Raw genomic sequence first — 26,732 nt, forward strand, 5'->3', positions numbered from 1 at the left:
CACTGGCTCCGAGGCGCCGCCCCCTCTCTTAGTCGGAGAACCTTGATTGGCCAGTAGGCCGACGCTCATCCTTGGAACAGAGGCTGGGGTGTTTGTGTTGAAGCTACAGGTCACTGTGTGCCAATGGCTCAGAGCAGAGCGCGGGGGAAAAACAGTCTGGAATTTCCTTGTATGTAAACAACACCTCCAGAGTGGATGGACATCTCATCACACAGGTGTATTCCATAAAGCCCCCCCTCACCACCACTTTCTTGAAATGGCACAGGGCTTGTGCATCAAGGAGGAGGAGGAGGAGGAGGTGGTGGTGGTGGTGGTGGTTTAAAAATAAATCTGCGCAGGCCGGTCAGACATTTTGAAATTCTGTTTCTATCTCAGTCTGATAGAGAGGTTAAAGATACAGCATCCTGATAAATCTCTTCCCACCAGGGGGAACAGATAAGGAGTGGCGTAGATTGAATAAAAGAGCTGAGGAGAAAGGGGGAGGATAGGTGGGGGGGGCTGAGGGCTGAGATGTCTATCAGACCGCGTGAAGGTTTTTTTTTTTTTTTTTTTTTTTGTCTTGCAGATCCAGTTCAAGGGCGCCCGCAGGCGAGGCAGCTCTCGCTCTTGCCGTGCCAACGCTGCTGCTCAAGGTCATATGAGCCAGCCCTGTGACATTAAAGAGGAACAGGAAAGGGGAACGGGGAGGGGGGCAGAAACCATCAACCACAGACATGCACACACACACACACACACACACAGACACAGGATTGAGTCGTAAGGGGAAAAGTAGCCTTTAACTCCGTGAATCGCTCCTGCGACTTTCTGTACTGGTGTCTGGGTCTACAGTGGATTTTGTTAGGGCAAGAGCTTTTTAAGGGCAGTAATGAGAGTGTCTTATTCTCTCTGCACAGAGCCAAGAGATGCTTGGCTAACTGCTTTGTAGTTGCCAGCCACACACACACACACACACACACACACACACACACACACACACACACACAAATACTGTGTGTGTGTGTGTGTGTGTGTGTGTGTGTGTGTGTGTGTGTGTGTGTGGTGTGTGTGTGAGAGAGAGAGAGAGAGCAATGGGGAACGATGGAAGAGAGAAGAGTCACAGTGATAAACCTCGGGGGAGGGAGGAAGAGAAGAGAAAAAAGGTCTTAAAGTTATTTAAAGGGACAGTGAACCAATGGCAGCCGCTTCCAGATCTTCCTCAGTTGAGGCCTGAGACTAAAGTGTGTTTTTATCTTAGTGGAATTTCACCTTTTTTGACCAGTGAGCTTCAAAGAGCATGCACTGCCTTACAGGCAGACTATAGTATAGTGCATCAGCAGGTGGTTTCACATAGAAAGAAGATTTGTAGCCACAGGTGCATGTGTTTTATGTTTGTTACTGTTATTGTAAGTAGCAGCTGCAGCTAAATGGCTGCAATGTGATATAAACAATTTTGGTACAATTACTCAGCATTTTAATTATGTCAGGCCTATGTTATCCTGTACACCCAGTGGGTTCCTGAAGTGCTCATTTGAACACCAGAGTTCCCCATGAGTCAGAAATATACTTGGGGTGAAGTCAGAGGGGATGCAGACTAGAGACAGCAGGCCTTTCAAACTGTTGATATGTTCACATTATAGTAGGAATAGTACAGTTTCCATTTAGCTGCTTCAGAGTAGAGCCTAGTCGATTTAATCGATCAGTCAGTCGAAAGAAAATTAGTTGCCAATATTTTGATAATTGATTAATTGCTTCAGTCCTTTTTCAAGCAAAAGCATCAAACATTTACTGATTCCAGTTTTTAAATCAAACGATTTACTGCTTTTCTTTGTCATTTATGACAGTAAATTAAGTCTTTGGTTTTGGTTTGACTGTTGCTTGTACTTGCTGGCTCACTGTCACACTGCCAATGGCTTGCTGGGACACTTACATAAATCGGTAATGCTATTAGCAACACCTGCACTTTTCCTACCATGACATGTCAAAATGTCTATGTGGAGAATTGTGTAATATATTATTTGTGTATAGATTATTTTTTACACAATACGGATGTCTCTTTTGGATTGATTCATGATGAATAAATGATAGACAATGCTAAAATAAATAATACAATAATAATGTGCGATACACTTTGGTGGCTGTCAATAAAGCCTCTGTGTGGGAAGCAATGTTTTCTAACTTCAGTACAATACCTTGACAAACATTCATAGTCAGTACCATAGCACTGAATATCATACAAAGAGACCTATAGTGTATTGTGATAGGAAACATATTTACTTACTATTTTCTTTTATCATTGACAATGCACATTGGTAATCATTGTTTTCAATGTGAGTTTGCCAAATGGCTTCTCATGTGTAGTACCTGGATAGATGAAGTCATCTTAAATATTGTTAATCAATAGCTATTTTATACAAATTTGCTTCATCAGTAGCAGTTGTACTTTTGTTTCCTGTTTTGATGTCATAGTAACAAAAGGGAGCTCATGACTGAATACCAACCAGGTAGTATACAGTATCCACTGGCTGACTTGCTCGTCCACTTTTTGTTTACATTGTAGTCATGTGTCCATCGGTCAATCCGGTATCGGCTTGCAGTGCCCATTACATTGTGACTGCACAATGTCTTATCCTGTGACACAGCTGTTCGTATCAGCTGCACTTTAAAAGCATCAGAGTGGTGTAGTGAGTTTAGAGACTGTCCTTTAGCCTGACAACCTCAATTCAAGTCTATGTTTTTGGGCAGCATATTGTAAGTTTGTACTGTACTGTCATTAAACACTGTATTACTATCAGCTCCAGACCAGGGGCTCAGCTGTGGAGCTGACTCTGACCTCTGACCTCCCTATATGAAGAGGATTTTCCTCAATAAAGTATCACATTATTAACAGAACCCAGTTATTATTTAATGCAGCTGTAAATTTGCATTGAGTGTATGTTTATCCCCTAGACTAGCATGGTTATTACTGTCCATAGTCAGACATGAGAAATACCTCCTCATCTATGATTAGTCAATACACGATGAATTAGGAAAGCCGTACAAGGTGAAGGTAATTGGGATGGTTTTTGGACAAAGATAAGACTATGGTTTCTGGAACAGAACTAATAGCCCCTACTATCATCTAAATTTCCTTGTAGATGTAAAAGTACAGGCAGACATTGTATGAGTCCCCAAAGTCAGTCAGGCCGCTAATGGAGCTGCTTCAGGCTATGCATCAATATGACATCACAGATTACAATCTTTAGACTTTGGGAGCACTTTAGGTACTTTCAGTGCTGGAAGAACGGAGCAAGAACTGGCCGACAAAACACTGAGTCATTATAATAACAATCACAGAGATGGGTGGAGTCGCGCACTGATACAGCCAGAAATTACTCAAGTATTCCCAAAGGGACTTGTAGTGTCTGCGGGACTTGATAGGGATTTTACATGACCTTAATGAACTTTAGAGCATCACTTATCTCATACAGTATTACAGTATTTCTTTCCCTATTACATTAGTCCAAAGTACAGGATTGGATTGGAGTATTTTTTTTGTTTTTTATCGAAGTCATTTAATTTGCGACGCACGTCATTTACATTGATTTCAGAAAAAGCAGTTGAAATACTGAAACTCTCCGCAGCCTGTCAAAGTAACCAAAGTCAATGTAAGTCAAGGTACCAGTGAAGCTTCAAGCTCCAGTGATAGATGGTGTATAATATCATGTATATTTACACTTCATGTCTTCGAGGGACCAAAATTGATAATAAACCACCATTAATGGTATAATACGTAACATTTCTGTATTATAATGTAGTGTACTCAAGGTAACACTGCGTTTCATTTGGTCGCCTGTTGCCAAAATGTCTGGGAGAGAGTCAGAGAGTGAGGAAGGAATTCGGCGAATGTGACTAAACGTGGATAAAACATTACCTCGTCTGTAAACATTTCTGCCTGAGTCGAGTCAGAACGATTTTCATCTTCTGTCTTTTCATCTTTTTTTCATCATCTCTCATTAACCCACACTACTTCAAAACCTTCAAAGGATATCTTTTGTTTTTTGTTTTTGTGCTGCAGAAATGACGCACAAAAAGCAAGAAATAAGTTAGTATTTATGCACTTCCGGTTCCCTTGTCTCAAAACTCAAGTTTTTTTTTTTTTAATTGACTTACGGTTAAATACCTGGAATAAGGTCTGTGGCTAACACAAGCTAAAGATATTTTCACATTTTGTTCTACAACATAAAATATAATTATAAAAAGTTTACGCGTCGTGAAATGGGCGGTTGCCAACAAGCGGCTAAATGAGCAGCATTAGTTGTCGGGGACATTAAACGTCATCACGCCGAACACAGAGACTCATCTACTCACTTGTCCGTCTTCATAGGAGAACTTGAGTTGAAATCCATTTCTTCTTAACTTTAGTTGTAGAAGGATCAATTTATAGGCAACCAGGGCAATGCTACTTTACACGTTAGTTGACTGAGAAACCGCTAGTCGACGAAATGACATACAGTGCTTTTAAACTGCCCCTACAACAGAGAGTAACAGCATGTTACAGGGGTTAGTAACTGTAATGCAATGAATGGATTTCAACCTTTACACTGTGCTCATTACTGAAAAAGTAATCACATTTCTGTAACATGTTATGTACGTTGACCAACTCCGCTATTAAACAGTAAAGGGGTTTATACGTTGCCACGGACTACAGAGAGGAAATGAGAGTGTTGCTACCTTGGAAAAAGTCACTTCAAGTGATGAATAATAAATTGACATTCAAATTGCAGCAGAGAAAGTCCTTTCTGTGAGGGTTGCTCAGGGGATTTCAGTGTTTATCCCCGTTGCATGCTCTAACTATATTAATATAACAGGGCATTTTTCCTCCGCCTCCGTCCTCCCTTCCATTTTGTGTGTGTGCTGGCTGACCGTCTAGCAGGGAGGACGGGTTTACCCCAGACACCTGTAGCCGAGTGAAAATCTTCCCCTAGGGTAGAGGAACATATGTATCCAGCCTGGATGACATCTAGCCTAAGTCTCTATGAACTGTACTTTCTACTCAGACAGGATTTACAGGATAAGTGTCCCTCTCTCTTGTGACGCAATCCTTTTGAACACTAACCACTCAAAGCTGGATTTGAAGCTCCACTGAACCCTGATGAACTTTGACATTTAAAGTGGAGCTAAGGAAGAAAAGGGTGTAGAAAGAGTTCCCCCTCACCAGTTAAAACCCCGCTGTGCGTCCCCTCCGGGCCCCCCTCGGTCACACCTGTTCATCACCCAGCTGGCGTAGGACCATTTTGACTCTTTCTTTTGATTAAACGGAAAAGCATTTAGACTAAACAATCAATAGGTACAGGCTTGAGTCCTGAATTGCTGGAGCATAAATCTTCCCGGTGCCTGGCGTGGAGTCGTCTCTGTATCATTTTTGCTGATTAGTTTTCCCATTACTCAAAACAGATGTGTTCGCTGGTGATGAATGATCCAATTATGGGATATTTGTCACCCATTTGATATCTGCTGCTAGTCTGCGAGTGTAAAGAATCTCAGTGTGGTGCTGCCCCCCCAGTCCACAGTCCACTGTTGCTGGGGACGTGTTGACCCGGCCTTTGGATCTGTTTAAATGGCCAACTGGCCGTTACACAGAGCTTGCCCTGTGGTGTTTTTCTGTCCCTGGGAGCACCCAGCCATTTCTCCCTGATCATCTCATCAATCTTGTGCTTATAGATAAGAGAGGTACTCTACTCAATACTCAGCACTCGTTTCATTCTGAGATAAGAATAGTTGCCCTGTCGAAAAAATTTTGTTTTAAGTACTGTATCGTCAAAAGTCCCTGCTGCCCCTCCTGATGACATGCCTCACATTGTAGTCATACATGTCTAAACTGTAGTTGACCCCCAACTGCTCCACACATACACACACACACACCAAAACAATACACAAACACTCACAGCTGAAAGGATTCATGTACACCCCCCAACCCCCCCTCTGTCTGTGGACAGTAGGCTGATTCTGCAGCCTCTCTCCCTCCCTCCCTCCCGTCCTCTCTTTCTCTCTCCTGCTCTGCTGTGCTGAGCTGTGTGTGTGTGTGCGTGTGTGTGTGTGACAGCTGCCTAATTGGGCATTCTCCCCTCGTCGGAGCGCCTGCCTCTCCTCTCTCTCCTCTCTCTCCTCCAGCCTGGGCCGGGGCTGCTGACGAATGGCAGCGGATTACAGATGAGGACACGGTGACCCGCCTGACCTTGCTGCACAGCCGCGGGGGAGGGAGAGGGGAGGGGGGGGGAGACAGAGCGCTAGGGGTGGGGCGGACGGGGTGCTAGGACTGCAGAGGGGCGGAGTGGTGGGGGCGGCGGTGGGCATAGGTGGAGGAGGAGGGGGGGGGGCAAGTGGCGTCAGGTCAGCGGAGGATGAGGTCGAGCGAAGGTGGGCGAGATATTGGGATGGGGGGGGCGGAGGGGGTGTTTGCCAGGTGGCCGGGCGGGCAGGCGGGTGATCAGGCGAATGACAAGAGTGTCACATGACAGCACCCCCCTCCCTCCTCCACCCGTGTCAGTATGTCAAGGGCGCGAGCCCCCGCTGGCAACCGCCACTGCGGCATTTTCCCCCCACTTTTATTTATATATTTATTTCCTCTCCTCCCCTTCCCCTCCTCTCCTTCTTCTTCTACTTTTTTATGTGTTTTTATGTGTCTATCAGATGAGCAGCTTCTATATGACTGCTGGCTTGCCTCCACACACCCCCGGGCCGCGATGTGGTCGGTCAAAAGGAGGCGGCAGATCCTTGAGTGTGGTGAATTTTAATTTCTGTGCGCACTGTAGATATTTCCATGCCCCCGCCCCCAACCCCCCCACCTTCCTGCTGTGTGTGTGAGACTGCCAAGGTGAGGTTGTGTCCTCTTGTTAAGAGCGATTAATGGCACTCGTTATGTACATAATGAAATATCCCTGCTGATGCATAGGGTGGCGTTGTCTCTCTCTCTCTCCCTCTGACACACACACACACTCCTATTGCCTGTATATGTGTATGTGTGTGTGCCGTGTAACATTGAGGACGCTTTGTTACAGCCCCCAGGCAACTCTGGTATGTGTTTGATATGGTGTAGAGACCCCCCCCCCCCCCCCCCCCCCTTGTAAGCCATCTCTCCAAATAGAAAAAGGACGGGAATTAAGGCCCTGTCAATTCACAGTCGAGTTTGTTCCTCTTTTTCGCTTTAGATGCGCACAACACTGCAGCCCCCTGCGTGACATGTGTTCTGAGAGATAGAGATGGGTGGCTCAACACCGAGTCCCGTTTTGACTGGCGGAGTAAATTTAGATCTAATCTTCTTGTGTGTGTTCTTTTATAGCCCGAGAATGTTCACCTAACATCAGCTTTTAAGTTGACCTTGTTGTGTTGTTTGCTCGTCTGAGGCTCGTGTGCATGTGTGTGTTTCTAGGACGAGATGCCGCCGGCTTCCCTATAGGTTTTTATTTTGACCTCGTGTGTGTTTGCCTGTGCGCGTATGTGTGTGTGTGCGCGCTAACACCATTCAGTGCCTGAGTCAAGCTGTGCAAGCTCTTTTAATCCCACGCCCCGGTGCACGTAGGCTTGATTAGTGGCAGCAGTTATCTGTGCAGAAGACAGCCCGCCCTCCTTTAGCATTTGGTCAGGTCTGGGGCACTGGGGGGGTGTCAAGTCATGAGAAAGGTGAACAAGGAAGGAGAAAGGCAGAGGGGGGTGGTGGCGGAGGGATGGCGAGAATGAGGGAAGAGGGGAGGGCTGAGGCCTGATTAGTATTCTAAAGGAGCACTCCTGCCAGTAGAGCAAATTGATTACTGCACTTTACCTGTATCAGCCTCCACAGCTAAGGATGACAAGGTACAGGAGCATGATGTGTGTCTGCGTTCACCCCCCAACCACAGCAGAATATGCGTGTTAGCATTTGGCTTAGTGTGGATCTTTTTGTTACTGTGTAGAGAACTTTTACGTTTACCACCAGGTAGTTTTCTCTGTCCTCTCCATCTCCTTCATTACAGCGAAGTAATAGGCCAGTTGCAGTTGGGTGCTGGCCTTGTCTATCTCTCTCTGTCTGATTTAATAGTCAATGACTGACTGAGGGAAGACAGACTCATTTCCTGCTAGCCTTGGCCCCGTGCTTGTCTGCTTTTAGGCTGACAGTCGGTGTGTGTTTCTCTCTTGGTTACAGTAAAGGCAACCTGATAAATTTCAAAGCAACTACAAACCTTGCAAAATTGAATTAATCTTTTATACTCTTTCATAATGTTCATTTTTATCACACTGTTCATTTAAAAACATGGGTTCACTTCTGGTCGTCAGGCTGCAGAGCCCTGCTGGTTTTCATTCTAGCTGCTCAATCAGGGACTGATTACACCTGGGCTGCCAGGTGAAGGCAATTAATTGCAATTAACCTCTGCTCAGATAGAAACCAGCAGTAGTTTGAGTAATGACGACCAGAATTCAGACCCACTGACTTGGATACAATACTTCGTGTTTATCCACCCCTCTACTTTTGTCATGGCTGACTGAAGCAGATAATGTAATGGAAGACTAAAGTATTATTTTTTCAGCCCAGAACATGTGTTTCACTGTGAAATTTTAATTCAAAGCCAATTACACTGATCGGTTCAGCTTGTCAGTTGTGCACTGTGTTGTGGCCGGGAATTTTTATATTCTCTGCTGGTTTCAGAGGGGTGGGCAATCTGGCCAAAAAATATTATCACTGTCTGCGTATTGCAATCACAACCCGTGATCTTAATTGCGATCTTTTTTCTCAATTTTGAAATGTTGTGTAGACCACAGCCAGACTTTAAAAAGTCTATGAATTTCTCCATTTGCACCATTTAAACACAAAATTGCATTAAAGATGATGATGATGCACCTCATCCACCATGTTGCTAGCTACAGCTCACATTATTATTTATAATACGTTACCCAAGGAAGAAGTAATTCATCCAATCAGCATAGCCCTCTAATCGTTTACAAGTGTCTATTGGTTTGTTTTTGTTACGTGGATCTGCAACATATCTTCTTACCTAAAAGACTGAAGACATGACTAAGTCACTTCTGTTACTAACGTACCTAGGTTATGTATAAAACTTTGCTTGCATAATGTATGTGACATATCTTTAGTAAGTAAGTTAATATACCTCGACATTAACTTTCGGTTTCTCCTGGGTGAAAAGTCTCATGCTTGTTTGACCCAACCATCCATCCCAGAAATCCTCCATATACAGACTGGTATGGACCCTCATTGTACTATTTCATCTGACTTCCTCCTCTACATTTACCTGAAAAGTAGCTTGTGGATGCCTTCAAGATCACCCCTACCCTACTTGTTCCCGGCCTGGCACACATCATTAGCCATCCATTAACTGACAGAGTTTGACCACTGAAGCTGATTAAGCACATTTTTATCAGTCCACCTGTTTTAAAAAAGGATCCAGGTGAGATCTAGAAGCAGGTTTATTATTTCAGCATGATTAGGTGGTTATCACCAGTGATCTAAATGCATGGCCTGCCAACACACACCTATCTTTATGCACAGAGATAAATATTCCCTATGAACCACACACCTGAATACTCTCTCATGTTGCTAAAATCCATTTATTATATCCATCGAGAATGGTTATTCGACTAATGATCTTTTTTTTTTTTCAAATTACACACAATCACACACATAGCTGGTGTATCTACGGAGGTAATAATATAAAGAACTGGGCTAGTATATAAATCTTTGTAATAATGAGTTCCTGACCAAGGCAGCTCATTCACAAATACTGGACAAAGAACACCTCAGACATAGCCTCATATCTTGTTTTCTAGCACTCAAGTTACCATGGTATTTTTTTAGTAAGTACTGCAGACCATACTGTGTGTTAGCTTTTAAGAATTAATGGTGAGGGGATGGCTTAAATACATGGAGGAGGTCAAGCTCAATAAAGTGTGTGTTTTGCCCTGGTGTCTGAAAGATATGGATTTTTCTCTGGTTCAGTTGGAGATCATGGTGATCTCATAAAGAAAAGACTTTTAGCATGTGCAGAGAGAGTTTGTAGAAAATTTTACACTTCAACTTCTTGATGTATCTAACCTTGTAGAAAACTGTATTTTATGTAAGTATGTGTATTTTAATACATGCTTTTACTTTTTCTTTTTAATCTTTCATATTCAGCTCAAGGATTCTGTAAAGCCTGGAAAAGGTTATGATACAAAGATAAGAGTCCTTCATATTGACAGTATTTTTAAAGTCAGATTGAAGTCATTTTTAGGTCAATTAACCCCTTTATTTTGTAGAGATGGAAATGACTGATGACCTTCTCATATCATGCTACACTGATTCATGTGATGCAGACTTTAAATGAAGTTTTTTAACTGTCTGATTTTAGGATATGTTGTACGAATAGTTTTGAAATACTGAACTATGCAGTAGTCACCAGTCGAGTTGACTCATACTCTAATTGATATGCAGTAAAAAGAAAGATGGTGTTGTCCTTACCCTTTTTTTATGGCAGATGTTAAGCTTTATATTTCTGAGAAATGGGAGGAGAGGCAGATGTTTCCAGAGTCAGTAATGTAAAATGTTCTTTTCCATCTTTTTATTGGCAAATAACTTTGTTGTGATGTTTAGTGGAGTTTACTAACTGTTTTAGCCATTATTGCCAAGTGTTGGTTCAAGGTTTAAGCTGAGATGCAGAGTAGTGTCACAGCTTTTGTTCAACATGGGTCCCGTTAGGGTTATTTTAACAGACATTGTGATTGCCATACAAGTCTTGATTTTAGTGGGAATGACAACCTCTACATTTATTTTCACTGGAAAAATATAAAAATAATGATGTGATTTTTGCTGGTGCTTCACATTGGTGACACATTTTACCTTTATCAAAAGTTGGCAGCTTCTGCAATCTGGTCTCCTCTTCATTGTCATCATCCTTCACTCTTGTTGTTATTTCCATTCCAATACCAAATGTGTATAAACAAAGCTATTGAATGTGTTGGTTATCATTATATTTTGGCACCATGGAAGATTTAAAGCTGTAGCACGCCTGATTTAAAAAAAGCTTTTTTTGTATTTGTCTTTTTGACCATGCAGAAGAAACGTCATAGCCCACAGGGCAGTGATGGCAAATATTCCACTATAATTTGTGTAATGGTGTAATGAATAGGGTTATCTGATCTTAATAATTGTCTAAAAACTTGTTTTGTCGGGGTTTCCCTGCAGAGCAATCATATGAGGCCTGTAATGATAACATGAGATGAGTGAGGTTGCCCGTCTGAAGCGTGTGTGTGCTTGGGTCTTCTCCAGGTTGTGTCGTAACAGGGTGCAGGGTGGTACAAGGACCTTTGGGGTTGCAGAATGGCAGGCATAATGTTTTTTTTGTATCATCAGTGTCACCTAAAAACCCTTGTGGTGAAGTTCAGTTAGCTGCAGTTACTTATTTTGTTTTCCTAGTACTGTTGCTCTTAATGGGGCATGTAGTTGCACGGTAATAAGTTAGATCACCAGTTCAGCTTACAGATGTATGGACATGAACGCGCCACCCTCACCTTATTGCCAAGTAACAAACTTGTATTTAAAGGTGCCGTTGGTTATGAACCTGGTTGCTAATTTAGATTCTGAGACTGTCAGAAATATTTAGAGTGAAGCAGTTTCTGTTGGTTGCACCAGCTATTGCTCCGTGAGTCACCGGGTCGAGTATCAGGGCCAGGTGTAGGACTAATCTTATTGAAGTCTCCTGTTCATTGGCATGTACTCAGCTCTGCCCTGCCAACTGGATTTGTGCTGCTTGAGAGATTTTCTCAGAAAAGGTTACACATAATTGTTTTATACTTTATTGGGTTAAATGTATCCAATTGATTTAAATGATTTCTTTAATTATGTTACTTTGAAATGGACTGTATTCTTACTTAAGTAAAAGGAGAGGGGAAAAAAATACAAATTGTGTTTCTGATGATTCTAATGGAATGTCCCTTCACAACCCATTGTACCCTTTAATATCATTCTCCAATCTCACTCAGAGCATTAGGATGATTTAAAAACTAGAAAGTAGGTCAATGGGAGCATTATGAAAGGCAAAATGATAGCAGAGATATGTCCTCTTCTTTTTTTCTGTCACTTAGACCTCTGTCACACACCATATTACTTCAAACCATCCAAAATTACTCACACTTAAAAGAAAAAGAGCAGTAGTCTTTTAACCCAATGAAGGCAGACATCTTGCTGACTCACGGCAATAGCCTTCTTAGGGCTGATGCCAAGGATATTATGGAAATGATTCATTAAAGGCCAAGGTTTTTTGGTGGTTTTATCCAGCTTTCAGGGCAGCCTGACAGTGGGACATTTGATCTCAATTGCAAAGTGGCCCATTTCCCTCAGACATCACCACTGCAGTCTGTTTCAAGAGCCTAGCGCTGCCTTTTGGCGTGCTGGCCATGGGGCAATCAGCTGTTCCTATTTCCAGCTCCAGTGTTTACAAATGGAAAATGTGTGTTGTTTCGGGAGGGAAATGAGCACCATTTTGGACCGCCGATGTAAGCAGAAGATTACCTCAGAGCCCAATAGAAATGAATCAGGTATAGATTGATGGCAGCCACGGCTCATTAAGAAGGAATGTGTGTGTGTGTTTAATTGATGCAGTAATTTTCAGCCACTCAGGAAATGGCCCTTGGGTGGGTCTTCCAAATGGCACACAAATATTTACTATCGACACAAACATTTTTATAAGCACATCCATGCAAGCCTGGGCATGTAAGGTGAGGGGAAAGACAGTCCCAGTGTGTGATACAGTGCAGTGATATCATTATTGCACTGGGTAGTTTGGCTGGGTCCTCTGCCGGTCAGCTGGGCTCTGAACCGCTTAGATGACTCATCAGTGTGCATGAATTCCTCTATGCTCTCTCTCAACCCCAAGAACTCTTTGTACTGATGAGTACAGATGAAGTTAAAATCCGCCCCCGCGCTCCTCATCCAAGGCCAGATGCAGGCCAAGAACTCGAGCACTCCGGTCCCATTTTGTCCGTGTCTGAAATGTTAGCGTTCAGTCATCACACACTGTTCCTCACATTCAAGTGCTGTGAGTAGGATGATTTTTTCCCAATGGATTGCCTGTGCTACTTAACACAAGAGGTCTGACTTCTCAGCATTTATGTATCACATTTCCTTTATGCGGGGTGCATCCACGGGTTTCTGTGTGCGCACATGGAGGCATGTGTGCTGTGCATGACTTGTTTGGTCAATGCATCCTAAGAAGTGGGTCAGAGTGCCCTAGTTCTCATTGTGTGGGCGTGCATGTGTCTGTGTATTGCATTTCACTGTTATTTTGTCCTGATTGACTTATCTGCAAAAACATCTTCTTGCTTGAGCTCTCCTGCTGTTCGCTAGCATGTTATTCTCTTGTTTACCTCTCTCAAGGTGAACAAGAGCTTTTAATTCAACTTTCCTCTGGTGCACTCGTTCACTTGTGGAAGGCTTGCAACAACTGCGTTTGGTCAGGTAGCTTATGTTTTGTCTTATTTAATCATGTCAGGCCATATTGAATTTACAAATAGCGGTCACGCCGCATGTGTAAGTGAGCTACCCCGTTGAGTATGTGCAGCAGGGCTGGGCTGCAGATTACATGATATAATAGTGTTTAGGCATCGCCTCTCCTTTTAAATTCCTTTAACCTTGACTCCCCTTAAATGCAGGGAGAACACATCTGCCAGGCTGGTGTCAGACATTAGTAATACACACCGCTCGGGCAGCATTGTCACTTTTTATTAACGCCCAGAGCTTTGCATGGACACCAGCTGTTGCATCAAGTGGAAAAGCCTTGGCGGCATGAATGACCTTGACTTTAACTGCCGCTCCTTTGGCTCTTCCCCTTTTTAATTCTTTTGTTTGGTCTCATACATTTTAAATGGCTTAAATGGATTACCATTCCTGACAATGAAGGTCATTTCAGAACTCACTTTTTTAAGATAAAAAAACAGGGGCTGTATTACCAGCAAGTGTGTTCGGGCCTGTGTGTCAGTGGGTGGCGGAGTGGGTATAATCTGGAGGTCAGTGGAGGGAATCAAGGTCACATCTAAGGAGATCTAATCCGTGACATCTGTATCGGCACATTTTTATGTCAGCCTACTGGTAATTCCACGTATCTACGGAAGTGGCTGAAAGTGCAGTGACCTTTCCTGTTCCTGGTGTCTTTTAAGTACAAGAGGAGCGAAACAGAGAGGGAGAGAGAAACAGATGAAGAGTCCACCAGCCAGGGGATGATGAAGCTTTCACCCCTCCCCATCACTTTCCCTCCCACTCACATGTACGTGGCCGACTGTAGGGGTAAAAATCACTTTAGAATGGTGCCTGCTCTGTCATTGGCTGACATTGTCAAGGATAATGGATAATCACCACAGAAACCGTAGAGCAGCTCATTGGTGCTGTGGTGTCCCACAGTGGGGGAGGGGGGTGGAGGTCAGGCTTTTTGGGTGCCACCACCAATGAGATGACATGTTAACAGATGTGTAAGGTCATTTTCAATGTATACACCAGGGGAGATAATGTAATAGTAATGCACATCACACATTCAGAGAGAGGAAAGGAGGAGGGCTGTATGCTTTAGGGGCTCAGTATAGAGGACAGCTTTCCACATATTAAGGTCATTTATTTGTTAACAGAGCTCTGTCACTGAACAGAACATATTTTTTCTTGCCCTTGCTGTAGCAGGGCTTTTTAACACCGGCTCTGTCATTACATGTCTCTCAAGAGCCTGAAGGTCTCCACTTTGTTTAAAGAGTTATTCCTACTTAATGGGAGATAGTGAAGGCAGTATCTCTGTTGTATATACTAATACAGTGCCATGTCATCGTGTCCCTGTGCTGCCTTGTCTGCTCTGTATTGAAGTTTCTTTGGGCAAAAACATAGACAAGGTCAACCCTAATTCCAAAGGTTCAGTGCCAGCAGCAGAGAGATTAGCAGAATTTCTCATGTTGAAAGCGTGTCAGTGTTTCTTTCCCATTTACATTTTTTCTCTCACTAACTGGGGGGGCTGTATCTTGGCATATTAGTCACTTTGCCATGCTATGTTGAAGGTACACACGTGTACGTGTTTACAGTGCTGATCAAACGTGGTGTTACGGAGCATTCTATTATAATTGCGTTAAGCTCACTGGTGGGAAAATAGCCCTAATCCTGAGCATCTAAGATTAGCATGACAGCAGACGTCAGATGGCCCAGTATGACCAGGTTGGCTTTTGTTGTTGTCAGATTTAGGTCATCAGCTTAAAAATGGCCTTGAACTGTAATTGACGCTAATGGGCCAGTCCCAGTTAAGTCATTCTATTCTATAAAATGTGGCACAGTCTGAAGAGTCTCATCAACCTTTAGACCTTTGGTTGTTCAAATTGCTAACCTGATTGTTTTCCTACTCCTACTCAGACTTAATTGTGCACTAATCAACTTAAAACATTTAAAACCTCCAGTTTCTAATCCCAGCTCATTTTCAAGGTGGCATTAAAAGTGCTACCTTGTTGGCCTTACTGTCATGACAACCTGTGGACATTGGCCACAGGGATGGATTTTAGCCTGATTAGAAGCCTGCTGCCTTGTTGTTTTTGGCCCTTGCTACACTGCTCTCTGTGAAGTATTTAGGCTGGTGGCTGCGTGGGTTGCCATGGCCTTTCGTCATAATCAAGGGCTGCTGTCCTGTTGTGTGACCTGCTATGTTGGTCCACTCAGCGGACACCAAAGGTGAGGACGGCATCGGGAAAGGACACGGACAGCAGCTGAGGCGAGGTGGAAACTCTGTATTAATTAACCTTTATGGGATGCGGCCAGGACTGTCGGAGGTGTCCTGTATCCACGGAAACCACGCTGACAGGGTTCAGAGCAGAGGTCTCCCAGGGCAGGGCCGCTGACACTGTCATGGCAACTGGCACAATGCTCACCCCAGTGTCACCGGTTCTGCCCTCCTGACAGTGGTGTGGTGTGACAGGTGCACCTGATCCTCAAGCCACCCCCACCCCTCAATACACACACACAAAAACACACTTGACAGTCAAGTACAGCTTGTCTGTTAGCTATATCCTTGCTGTGATTCTCCACTGTCTTTGTACTGTACCCATAAACACGACTCGCATCAAGCAGTTTAAATTTTGCTTTTGCTTGTTTTTTAATGTTAAAAATAATTCATGGAGGATTCACAGCTGGCCAGGTGTTAATAAAGAAACTGAATTGGAACCAGGATAGGTTCCATTACTCTGTGTATGTAGAGTATGCATGTATATATGCATGTATGTATGTCTCCATGCCTATTTTCATGCTTGTGTCTAGGCATGAATGCTTAAAGGCTAACTTGTATGCATGTGGGTGGGTGGCTCCCGCTTTATGTAGACCGAGGGTTGCATCGTGTGAGATGCTGCTCAAGTGCATAAGGAGCAGGAGGTAGTGGGGGGGGGGGGATAATCCACTGAAATGACAAGCTGCATAAGAAATTATTCACAGCTCTCACAAGGCCCTTCACTTTTGAAAGACATCGCTGTGAGGGGCTTGCAGCTCAAGACCTGAATGTTTTCAAGGTAGTGGGCTTGAATTTTCAATTTGGATCCAATCAGGCCTAATCTACATTTGTCGTCTGTTCGGTGGCTGCAAGGGGAGAGTGCAGAGAGGAGAAGGAGCCGTGTGCAGTCAATCTGAAATGTTGCTAAGTAACAGAGATGGCAGACGAGGTGGTGAAATGAATGTGATATAGTGCTGTGCAAATCCCTGCTTCTCACACAGTTTCTCCTTTTTCTCCTCTTTTTCTCCACCCAACCATCTCTTTCTCCCTCCCACCCTCCCTCTTTTCTCTCTCACTCACTCCCATAGGTCCCCCATGTGAGATCTGCAAAGCTGAAAGGCGCCACTGACAGAACCACAGCCAGGCCTTCGGACAGACATCCCAAACAGCCACAGCCACGGAATGTGTCAACATCTTTGTGGTGAAATCCAGCTGACTCGTTGCTTGCTACTCGCATAAGCCTGGAGCTGGGCCTTCTGGGATCCTGCAGTGTTTAAAGGCATAAAACAATGCCTGGGAGGCCCACCTGCCCCAGATTGCCTCCAACCATGGTTGCTGTTTCACCATAGTGCTGACTGTGCCTGATACAGAGAGGGATCACATCCGGCCGGTGCATCCTTCAGTCCCCTGCAGACTCACTCTGCAATCGCCTGCCCTCTTTTTGGTATTTACTAAGTACATGCCACTGTCAACCAGATGACCTAGTGGACATTTGTTTCCCAGTAGCAGTGCTGAACCATACGAGGGGATCCTAGTATTGAACATGACTCATGGGGAGGAGCCTGGCCCTGAGACACACAAGGATTCAGCTGTTCTAACTTATCTGGAAGGTTTACTGATGCATCCAGTGGTAGCCGGGCCAGGGGCCACGGCAAGTGGAAGGTCTGAGGCTGCCCACAGCAACCAGGAGCAGGGTGACAAGGTGGGTGGGCCCTTCCAACTGCCCAACCATGGCCCCACAGCTCCCAAGGCTGGAACCAACGGACCTACACTAGGTTCTTCGCAGCACCTGAAGAAGGCCCGTTTACTGCGCTCTGGAGCCTGGAATGATCCAGGGAACCAGCGGTTGAGTTCACCCCCAATGGAGCTGAATGGCCAAGGGGGAGGCCTGCAAAATGGAGCACTAGAGGGGTCTCCTCATGCTGGGGAGAGCACCCTGTTGGCTTCCCTGCTTCAGTCATTCAGCTCACGGCTTCAGAGTGTGGCAATGTCTCAGCACTCTAATAAACCTCCCAGTGAGTGCTCCTCTCCCTCCAAGGCACCACCTGCAGACAAAGAGCCACTTCCTGTGTATGGGACCGCCTCAAGCCGCTTGAAGGGCCTCATGAGGAAGAGCAAGCTTCAGAATCACAGCAACACACCTTACAGTCGCCGGGGGCACAGTCAGGACAGACCACCAGAATCTCCTCGATCAGCACACAGTGCCACGCCTCCATCTGCTCCTACAACTGCTGAATCAGTGTCCTGTGCAGAGCGTCTGAAGGCTGTGGCCAACATGGTGAAAATTCGTTCTAGTCCAGCACCTTCACCCAAGCCCAGTGTGGCCTGCAGTCAACTGGCCCTGCTGCTGTCCAGTGAAGCCCATCTCCAGCAGTACTCCAGAGAGCATGCGCTCAAAGCCCAGCTTTCAGGAAGATCTGCCAGTGAGAGACTCGCTGCCATGGCAAACCAGCAGCATGGCCAGGACAAAAGGCCACCTAGTGCGGGAGGGACTGTGCCTGGAGCCCCAGACACACTAAGCTCCTTAACAACCCAAAATGGAATGACAACAACAACTACAATAACAACAACACTCCCTCGAACAGCCCTGTCCAGTCCACAGAGCCCCTCTTTGCTGCATGGCCATAGCCAAAGCTCCCCACCCACTCCCCCACATGTTCCAAACCACACTCACAGCCAAACACCTAGGGAGAAGCGAGGCTTTGACTCACGTCCAACCCGTCCCCCCCAGACATGCAGCAGCCTGCTGCTGCTGCTACTCAACAACCACAACAACCAGAAGCAGCTGACCAAGAATGGGCACCTGGAGGACAGCTGTGGCATTCTGCCACCAAGCGGCTCCTCTTCAGTTACGTCGGACAGCGAGTGCTCCACCCAGGAGAGGAGCTTGACCAAGGACAGCAGTGATGCAGAGAGTTCTTACTCAAGTTGCTCTCCCATTGACCTCTCCATGAGAAACCGGGCCCACACACAAGACACAGGGCCCAAAACTATCACCCCCACTTCCACCTTCTCCTCCTCCTCTTCTTCCACCTCTACCCTTTCTTCTTCCACCACAGTATTTTCCTCAACCCCAGTTGCGTTTTCTCCTCAAGCTTCTGCTCACCCCTCCACCACAACCTATTCACCATCCTCTACTGTTGTCTCCTCTGTTTCCACTGCTATTTCTGCATCTTCCTCCTCCTCTATCTCTACATCCTCCCTTGACAAACTAACAGAATCTTTAATAAACAAGTGGAAGCCAGAGCCATCAGGATCAAAGGTGTCCAAGAACAAGGAGCCTGAAACGAGCCCAGACCTGAAATCCCACCCTAAGCTCACACTGATGCAGCTTCTTCTTGAGCGCAGAAATAATGAGATGGCTAATAAAAGCGTAGGTAACCAGGAATTGCCACTTGATATAACTATGGCCACCATGTCTCGAGGCCAAACAAAGGGACTGGTGCCCTGGGAGGAGACCAGGACAAAAAGCTCCTTAGATAGACCTGTAGCACCAGCCCAGCCCCTGTACCCACTTAATCGTGACCCTAGCAGTGCACTATCCCCATTCTCATACCCCTCCCCCAATGTCCAGTCTAGCCCACTGGATTTGTGTAAGTCTAAAGCCTTCCCTGCTGAGAAGGCTTCAGAGCCTGCCTTCAGTGCCAGTAAACTGTTACAGAATCTGGCTCAGTGTGGCACAGCTTCTTCCTCCCCACCCATCCCCTCCAGCAAAGGGGTGGGTCAGGAGCTTGATGCCAGTAGGCCTCTTGCCCTCTTGGAAAGGCTCAATGCTCCAATACATAGGACCACCACCACTCCTCTCTCTGACAGACCCTCAGGCAGTGGCACACCTTTCAGTCAGAAGGAAGCCTCTCCTCCTTCATCCCAGATTGAGAACCTTCTGGAGAGGCGCACTGTGCTTCAGCTCCTTCTGGGAACAGGCTCAGCTACTCCTACAGTCAACCGCAAAGATAGACCGAGTGGCAGTGGCAGGAGGAGTGTGGAGATGGCAGCGGGGTGCTATGAGAAGAGCCCTGGTGCTTCTATCATCTGTGACAGCTCCAATGGGCCCCCTTTGGACATTAAGGTCAAAACGGAGATTACAGAGGAGGTTGGGCCATCCTCAGCCATGTCTGAGGACTCCAGTGGCAGAAAGAGACCTAGTAGCTATGAGAAGAATAGTCCCTTCTCCGATCAACAGAACTTTAAAACAGAACCACGGCCTGCAGAGGTCATAGCAAAATATGGCCTCCTCAGCCAATTGCTTAAACAACAGACTGCTACCTATTACACCAGTGCTGCTATGCAGACTGAGTCACAGCCCAGACAGGTTAAAGAGGAGCAGAGGGAGTACCCAAGCCCCAGTCCCAAGAAGAGACGCCTCTGCTCTGATCGGACTGATAGTTTGAATAATATGAGCTCTCCTCGAGCAGTGGACAATGACACAAACATTTTTGCCTCTTCTGCTGTTCAGGAAGAGCCTGCACAGCAGAGGAGTCTGAAGGAAGAGGAGGCTCCACCCAGGAGCCCACCAAGTGAAACCCTTACAAGAGAAAGTCGGGGCTTCAATGTGCTCAAACAGCTGCTGCTCTCTGACAACTGCCTGAAGGAGCTGTCCCAGCAGCCCCGGGGGACACCCAGTCCTTCTGTACTGCAGTCCAATGGCAAGGCCAACGGCAGCATCCTCATTCAGCCTTCCCATAATCACAGCTTCCTCCACCTGCCCAGCTGGCACCCCCATGGTTCCCTTAACTCAGGGCTTCCAAGTAATCTCAGACCACTGCCCACCCCCCCTGCAGGTGACAGCCCTATTTGCACCCCCTGGAGCCGCCACCCGGCTCCATGGCCAGTCACTCAAAAACGGGACCCACCTACTCTTGTCAAACAGGAGCCTGAGAGCCCTGTGCGATGGAGTAGTCAGGAGAATGAGGAGGAGGAGGAGGAGGGTTGTGACTCAAATCTGGACTCTCCACGGCTCTCGCGTTCCAACCCCATCCTGTATTACATGCTGCAGAAGGGCAGCATTCAGCTGAGGAGGGAGGTGAGGGATCAGACAGAGGGAACCCAGTCTGTGATCAGAGTTAAAGAAGAGCCAATCAGTGACATGCATGCCTATGAACACAGTCTGAGCTCCACCCCCCAATCCCCAACCCACAACGACAAGCACAGCCATGAGAGCCAGGGGCTGAGCCAATCATCTGAATAGAAGTTGTATCAACTGAAGAAAAATACAAAATGGAATCGAACTCATTGACTCTTTTATTTTTCCTTTTTTTTAATGACTTGCCAAATTGGTTTGATGAGACATATAACAAAGAATGAAAAATGTTGTTTTTTTGTGGAATAGAGCAAGTTCAAATTAAAGTGTATACTTGCATCGGTTTCTCAATTTTAGTCAGCTAATGGAATGGTACAAAAGAGGTCTATCATAGCAAAATGTCTAATTGATTAAACCAACAGTCACAAATTTGACCTTTTCCATCAGTGATTATCATGCACTACATATTTCATTTAGTCAATTATGAAGTCCTTTACAATTTGGTCTTGGTTTACACTTAAGCTATTATTTGTATCTAAATTGTACACATATCACTATTCCATGTCCTCTTTGTTGCCTGCCATAAAACATTTAGAAAGAACATTTCAGGCAGCATTTATTATTGATGACTCCAAAAATGTTAGCGCTCACTTCAGTGGACATTTATTTATTTTCTCTATCAGAACATTTTCAGATAGACAAAGTCCCATCAATTTTAGATAAGATTCCAAATGAAGTCATTCTAGGGCGGACACAGTGCTCTATTACAACAATGTACATGATAAATTCATTCTAAGGAGGACCTTGAAAACAATATTCACACTGCAATAGCTTCAGTGAGGATCCTACCATGATGAATGCTTTGTCTTGCTTTTCCTCAAGATTCCTGGTGTGGTATAATTACCATGGAGTAAGAATATATCAGAGGAGGTTTGAATGGTCACAACTCATTGAATTATGCTTTTATTTGAATTGAACTTTTAAGGGCAATATTCGACAGTGCAAGCTCAGGGTGATTTGTTTGCAGATTATGCAGTTTAGAGCAGATGGGTCAACAGAGCGTGTGTGTGGTGCTTACAGTTGAGCAACTGTATGTAAACAGGTTTCTAGAGCAACAGTTAAAAGGCTGCAGTGTCTGAGAAACGTATCTTGCCATCCTGGTTAAACCCGCACCACTTTTCTTCATGCACACAAACCTTTCAGTGTGAAGCACATGGCTTTCTCTTTCCGGTTCATAAAAAGCAGCACCCAGAGTTTGCACCGTCGAAGCTGAGTCCTCTGTGTCCTTTTCAGAATAATTTAATGGCATGTAATAAAAAAGTCAGTATTGTTATCTGTTGAGAATTTGACAGTTTGTGGGTTTTCTTTTCATCATTTCTTAACTGTTGTGGTTTATGAACATCTTTTGTTTTTGTGGCAGTCTCTTAACTCATAAAATGTCAAAAGAATTGCATGATAACTAAGAGAAGACCACAGGTACATCTTTGTTTTCAAAGCAGCTGGATATGTGTACCTGCCCCCCAACAATCACCAAGACATTTTGGTGTCTTGAGGGATATCTGGTATCTAGCTCCTTATTTTGATTGTACTGTATTCTTTTCAGTTAATTTCACACACGGCTTTATCCATTTAGTCTTGTGATCTTTTTAATACATATATCTATGAAGTACGTCTCTTCGATTAATACATTTTCACAATGGTTAAATATATTTGTGTAAATAGTACTTTCAGTATGAAAGATGACTATTTTGTAATGTTTAAGAAAAGATATTACCCTAGTTTTTAATGCCCTGATATGTAAATATGAATTATATGCGTACAAGTGTACATACAAAGGCAGAGGATGCTATGCCCATCTTTTTTTGGTTGGTTTGTTCTTTGCATGTGTCTCTATGTGGTAAATGATAATCTATCCTGCGCTGTGTTGTGTAATAATGTCTGACTCTCCTCACTGCTGCCTGTTGCATGCAGACGCATGGGAACTACCTGTGTATCCCTACTGGTGATGGGGGAAAATGTCAAGTCTTAAAATAGGTCTTTTTTATCACAGAGAGAGGTTCGTTTAGAATATGAACAGTCCCTAAATAACCACAGACTGTTGAGCAAGTTGATTAAAATGTGTGAAAAATAAACGTGCATTGAATATTTTTGTGATTTTTCTTTTCTGTTACTGGTTAACAAAGCTCTGTGAAAGAGCTCGGGGCTATAGTGGGGGATTGACGTACAATCATAGATCTGCATTGTGCATCTAAGAAATACATTTGTAGCAGCAAATATAAAAAAAAAGGTGTTTCATTTTTTCATGTGAAGACCTGAAACATTATTTCATTTTTTATGTTTTCATTTTTGGTGTTCATTTGCACTGATATCTCAGAAATAAAGTACTAAAATGCATGACCTAGTATGAATGTGTTCCTCTTTTTCTAGTTTGCCATTCAGATGTGTGAATTTCTTTTGCACAAAATGGGGATGTGTGCAAGTAAATCAGATGTTATATATACATCTAGGGGAAACTCTTGTCTTTCAGATGCTACCATAAAACACATTTGTGTTTACATGAGTTTAAATATTCTCTTGTTCAACTGCAATGTGCTGCCTAGTTTACATTTGAGTGATCACTTTTACAGAACTTATTAACATCAACCAGAGCTACCAGCAGGGAAATAGTGGCACCATACACCCCAATATCCAACTTCGCCTGACAATACAGATTATTATTCTTTAAAAAAGACATCAAAGAAAGCTGCACTTTGTATAATCAAAGAGTCTGGTCCATTAGAGTCGAGTGAGAGGATGTCCTGTATTTGCCCTAAAACTTGTGCTTCTGAGTTGGCTGCTGTTCACTACAGTGCTGAGTCTTAACAAAGACAGGAAAGACACTGAAAGGAGGGAGGACACATTGAGGTCACCAGATGTACACTGCATGCCCAAGGATGTGCCTGACAAAATGGAGCATATATCTTTTATTTAGGACCCAAAATAGATCTCATTGTACAGTCAATACAAAACCGTAATTCTTGTGCTCAGTCCAGAAAGTTTAGTGATAGTTTTCTTGACTGGAGAAAAACAGCCCATAGCGTGAGACTTCCTAAAGGTGAAGATGAGTTCAAGCCAAACTTCCCTTGCTCTGGGTTTGAATATGAAGTCCAGTGGGTGAACAGACGTCTTTTTGTCTGCTGTGCACTTTTGAAATCGCAGCGCAGTTCCTCAGCCCCGACTTCCCTTTTATTTAATACTCCCCATGACTGACTGCACTCTCTTTAAACTCGCAGTAACCTTTCCCCTCAGTGAACTTCTCCATTTCAAGATTCTTATCAAGGCTGAACCGCCAGTAACCTCTTGATTTCCGCTGATTGCTGAAGCAGCGGCACGCATAAAGGAGCGAGTCACAAGTTTAAGCTGAGGTCAAGGTGTAAAACTTGACAATCGGCTATGTGTCTGTGGCTTCTCTCTTTGATTTCCTGACCTCAGCATGAGGCCAAAAGGATGTGAGCGCTGCACACCAGGCCACCAATGACTCAACCAGAGGCCAAGGACTCGGAAGTCCCACAACAGGCATTTCATAGTTAAGAGGCCTCCAAAAACTATTTCCTGGCGTTACAGATGTGTGTTCTCCGACAAACAACTTAACGACTACACTTAATGTGCTCGCCGTACACGGGAACACACGAGCTGTTTAAAACACCAACGACTATTGTGCGTAGATTTGAGTGTTAATGAGCTACTTTCATGTTGGGTGCTTTGTTTATTCACATGGAGGTCATACAGAGCTAACACTTGTCACCAGTTGTCATGGTGATTGGTGTGATAAATATGCTCACAGATGTTCAATCACCCTCTCCTCATACAAGTGTTTGAACTTTGAGCACATGGTTTGACCTCACATGTTATGTAAACACACACACACACACACACTGTAATTAGCATTTTATGGGTGGCTTGGCCCCATTTGGAGTGTCATAACGACAGAATATGTTAATGAAAATGCTAAAATACCACTTCTCTACTGAAGATATCTGTACTCTGCCTCAGTGTAATGTTACTGCAGTGCCTGGATGAGTGTAAACATACATGAGAGCAGCGCCTCCAGTCAGACAACAATAAAGAGGTTAAAGCAAACACCTGGGGAAACTCCTGCTCCGAGAAAGGAGGTCAGATTGGTTTATTTTCCCAACCTTATACCGGTTCCCCCAGTGGGGCCTTTGCTTTTGAAGATGTACCTCTTTGTGAAGTCTGTTCCTTAACCCCCGGGGTCATGACCTTTTGGCCCCCTTCCTCGCCCTGACCTGGCTGATCCTGTTTCCCGGGACAGGATCAACTGTTGGCCTGCAGCTGTGGCAGCAAACCCCCCCCTTCACATACACACACAAACCACACACCACCAGCACCACCCACCTTCCTCCCTCCTCCCTCCTCCCTTTACTCTCCCTAGCATTACACTGAGGCCATTCTTCTAATGTTTTGTGTAAATATGACAAGTGGCAGCATGGCTTAAGTCCCTTCTTTCCTTTTATGCCTGATAGCCTCTTGACCCTTGCTGCTTCCCATGGCCTCCTTGTCTACGTACATGAAGGGGTAATTAGTCATGAATGACTAATAAGCTCGATGTGCAGACAGGGTGGAAACAATAAGTCCAAGTAAAAAGACTACCTACTTCCCCTACGTGAGCCTATTGGGTGTAAAGTACAAGAGTAAAGTACAAGAATTTACTGTTGTTTTTTTTATTTTTTTTTTATAGTCACTTACATCAACAGCAGCTATTTTGAAACACTTCCTTATTGGTGGCCATGTGCAAGCATGTAAACAGAGCCAGTGCAATATTCATGATGAGTGAGAGTCCCTGCGGTCCACAGTTCAGCCTGTCAGCTCGAGGGATCTTGGCTGACACTGAAAGAACATGGATGATATTTGCCATGTCGGATAAGCACAAGGGTAAATGTTTTACAAACTGGCGAGGGAGAACTAGCAATGTCAATCCCCTGTCTGTCTACCTCCACAGTGGAAGCATTCTCTTGTTAAGTCCTTTTAAAGAAAGTCTTCTTCACTAATCTGAAGGGTTTGATTCCTGAAGATAGAAGCAAATCTCCTCTGCGGCCAGTGATGTTTTCTGAGGTGATTAATCTCACTCTTGACCTGACTCTGACCTTAACTTACTCTCAGTTTAAACCTAGAGCAGGCTATGTTAACAGTTATCTCTTGCAATTCTAACACTAACATGTGGAAAATGTCTTCTTCAGGAAATGTATTCACCACTAACTTCCTGCATGTTTCGTCACAAATAATGACGCTGTGGTTGATCTGCAGGGTCATGAACTTTCCAAGTAAACATTTCTCAAAATCCCCGGTAGAATGAGAAAGGGCAGTTCAGTGTCAACCAGTCTGGCTAAGACCGGCTCGGGATGTGAACTTTGTGCTGCGGGGGCTAAGGGCCATTTAGGACGAAGCATGCCAAATTTAACTCTGTTGAGTTTGTGCTCTGATGTTCCACTCAGTGTGAAGTCAGACAGAAAAAAAATAATAGAGCTGCATCTGGCCTTCAGACGGGATGCAGTTACATCTTTAAAAAGAATGTGAGGAGCTCTTACCAAGTCTTACGATGGGAAGCAGCATTTAAAAGAGCAATATAACTGGACGATATGACGAGGGGACAGAAATATGTTATTTTGCTACTGTTCAATATGGTGTAATGATAAACAGCAGTATGGGGACATATTTGCAATCCTTATCATCAGGCAATGCTCATATTTTATTTATTGGCTGAGGTTTTAGCTATGCTAGCAGCGTGGCAGAATTACTTTCTGTCAGTCGGTACACAACTTTGTTCCACACTGAAATATCTCAACAGCTAGTGGATGGATTGGCATGAAATTTGGTTCAGACATTCACATCCCACACAGAATTATTTTTTTTATTTGCACACACACACAGGGTTAAAATCAGATGAGTACAGATGCAAAATAATAGAAAAAACACAAAAACAGTAAAAATGTATATAACATAATTTGAAAAATAGT

At 44.4% G+C, this 26,732-nt stretch overlaps 1 protein-coding gene across 1 annotated transcript in view; it reads left to right on the forward strand.

Annotated features, from left to right (window-relative positions):
* Positions 1-23,112, forward strand: part of nrip1b (nuclear receptor interacting protein 1b) — a 38,595-nt gene extending 15,483 nt beyond the window's left edge. The window contains exon 2 of the mRNA XM_073479104.1: positions 16,787-23,112. Coding sequence (XP_073335205.1) covers positions 17,242-20,886 — 3,645 coding nt within the window. The 5' untranslated portion in view covers positions 16,787-17,241 and the 3' untranslated portion in view covers positions 20,887-23,112. The remainder of the gene's footprint in view (positions 1-16,786) is intronic.
* Positions 23,113-26,732: the final 3,620 nt, after the last annotated feature.

The sequence above is a fragment of the Pagrus major genome, chromosome 13 (assembly GCF_040436345.1).
Source record: "Pagrus major chromosome 13, Pma_NU_1.0".
In the NCBI taxonomy this organism is placed as follows: domain Eukaryota; kingdom Metazoa; phylum Chordata; class Actinopteri; order Spariformes; family Sparidae; genus Pagrus; species Pagrus major.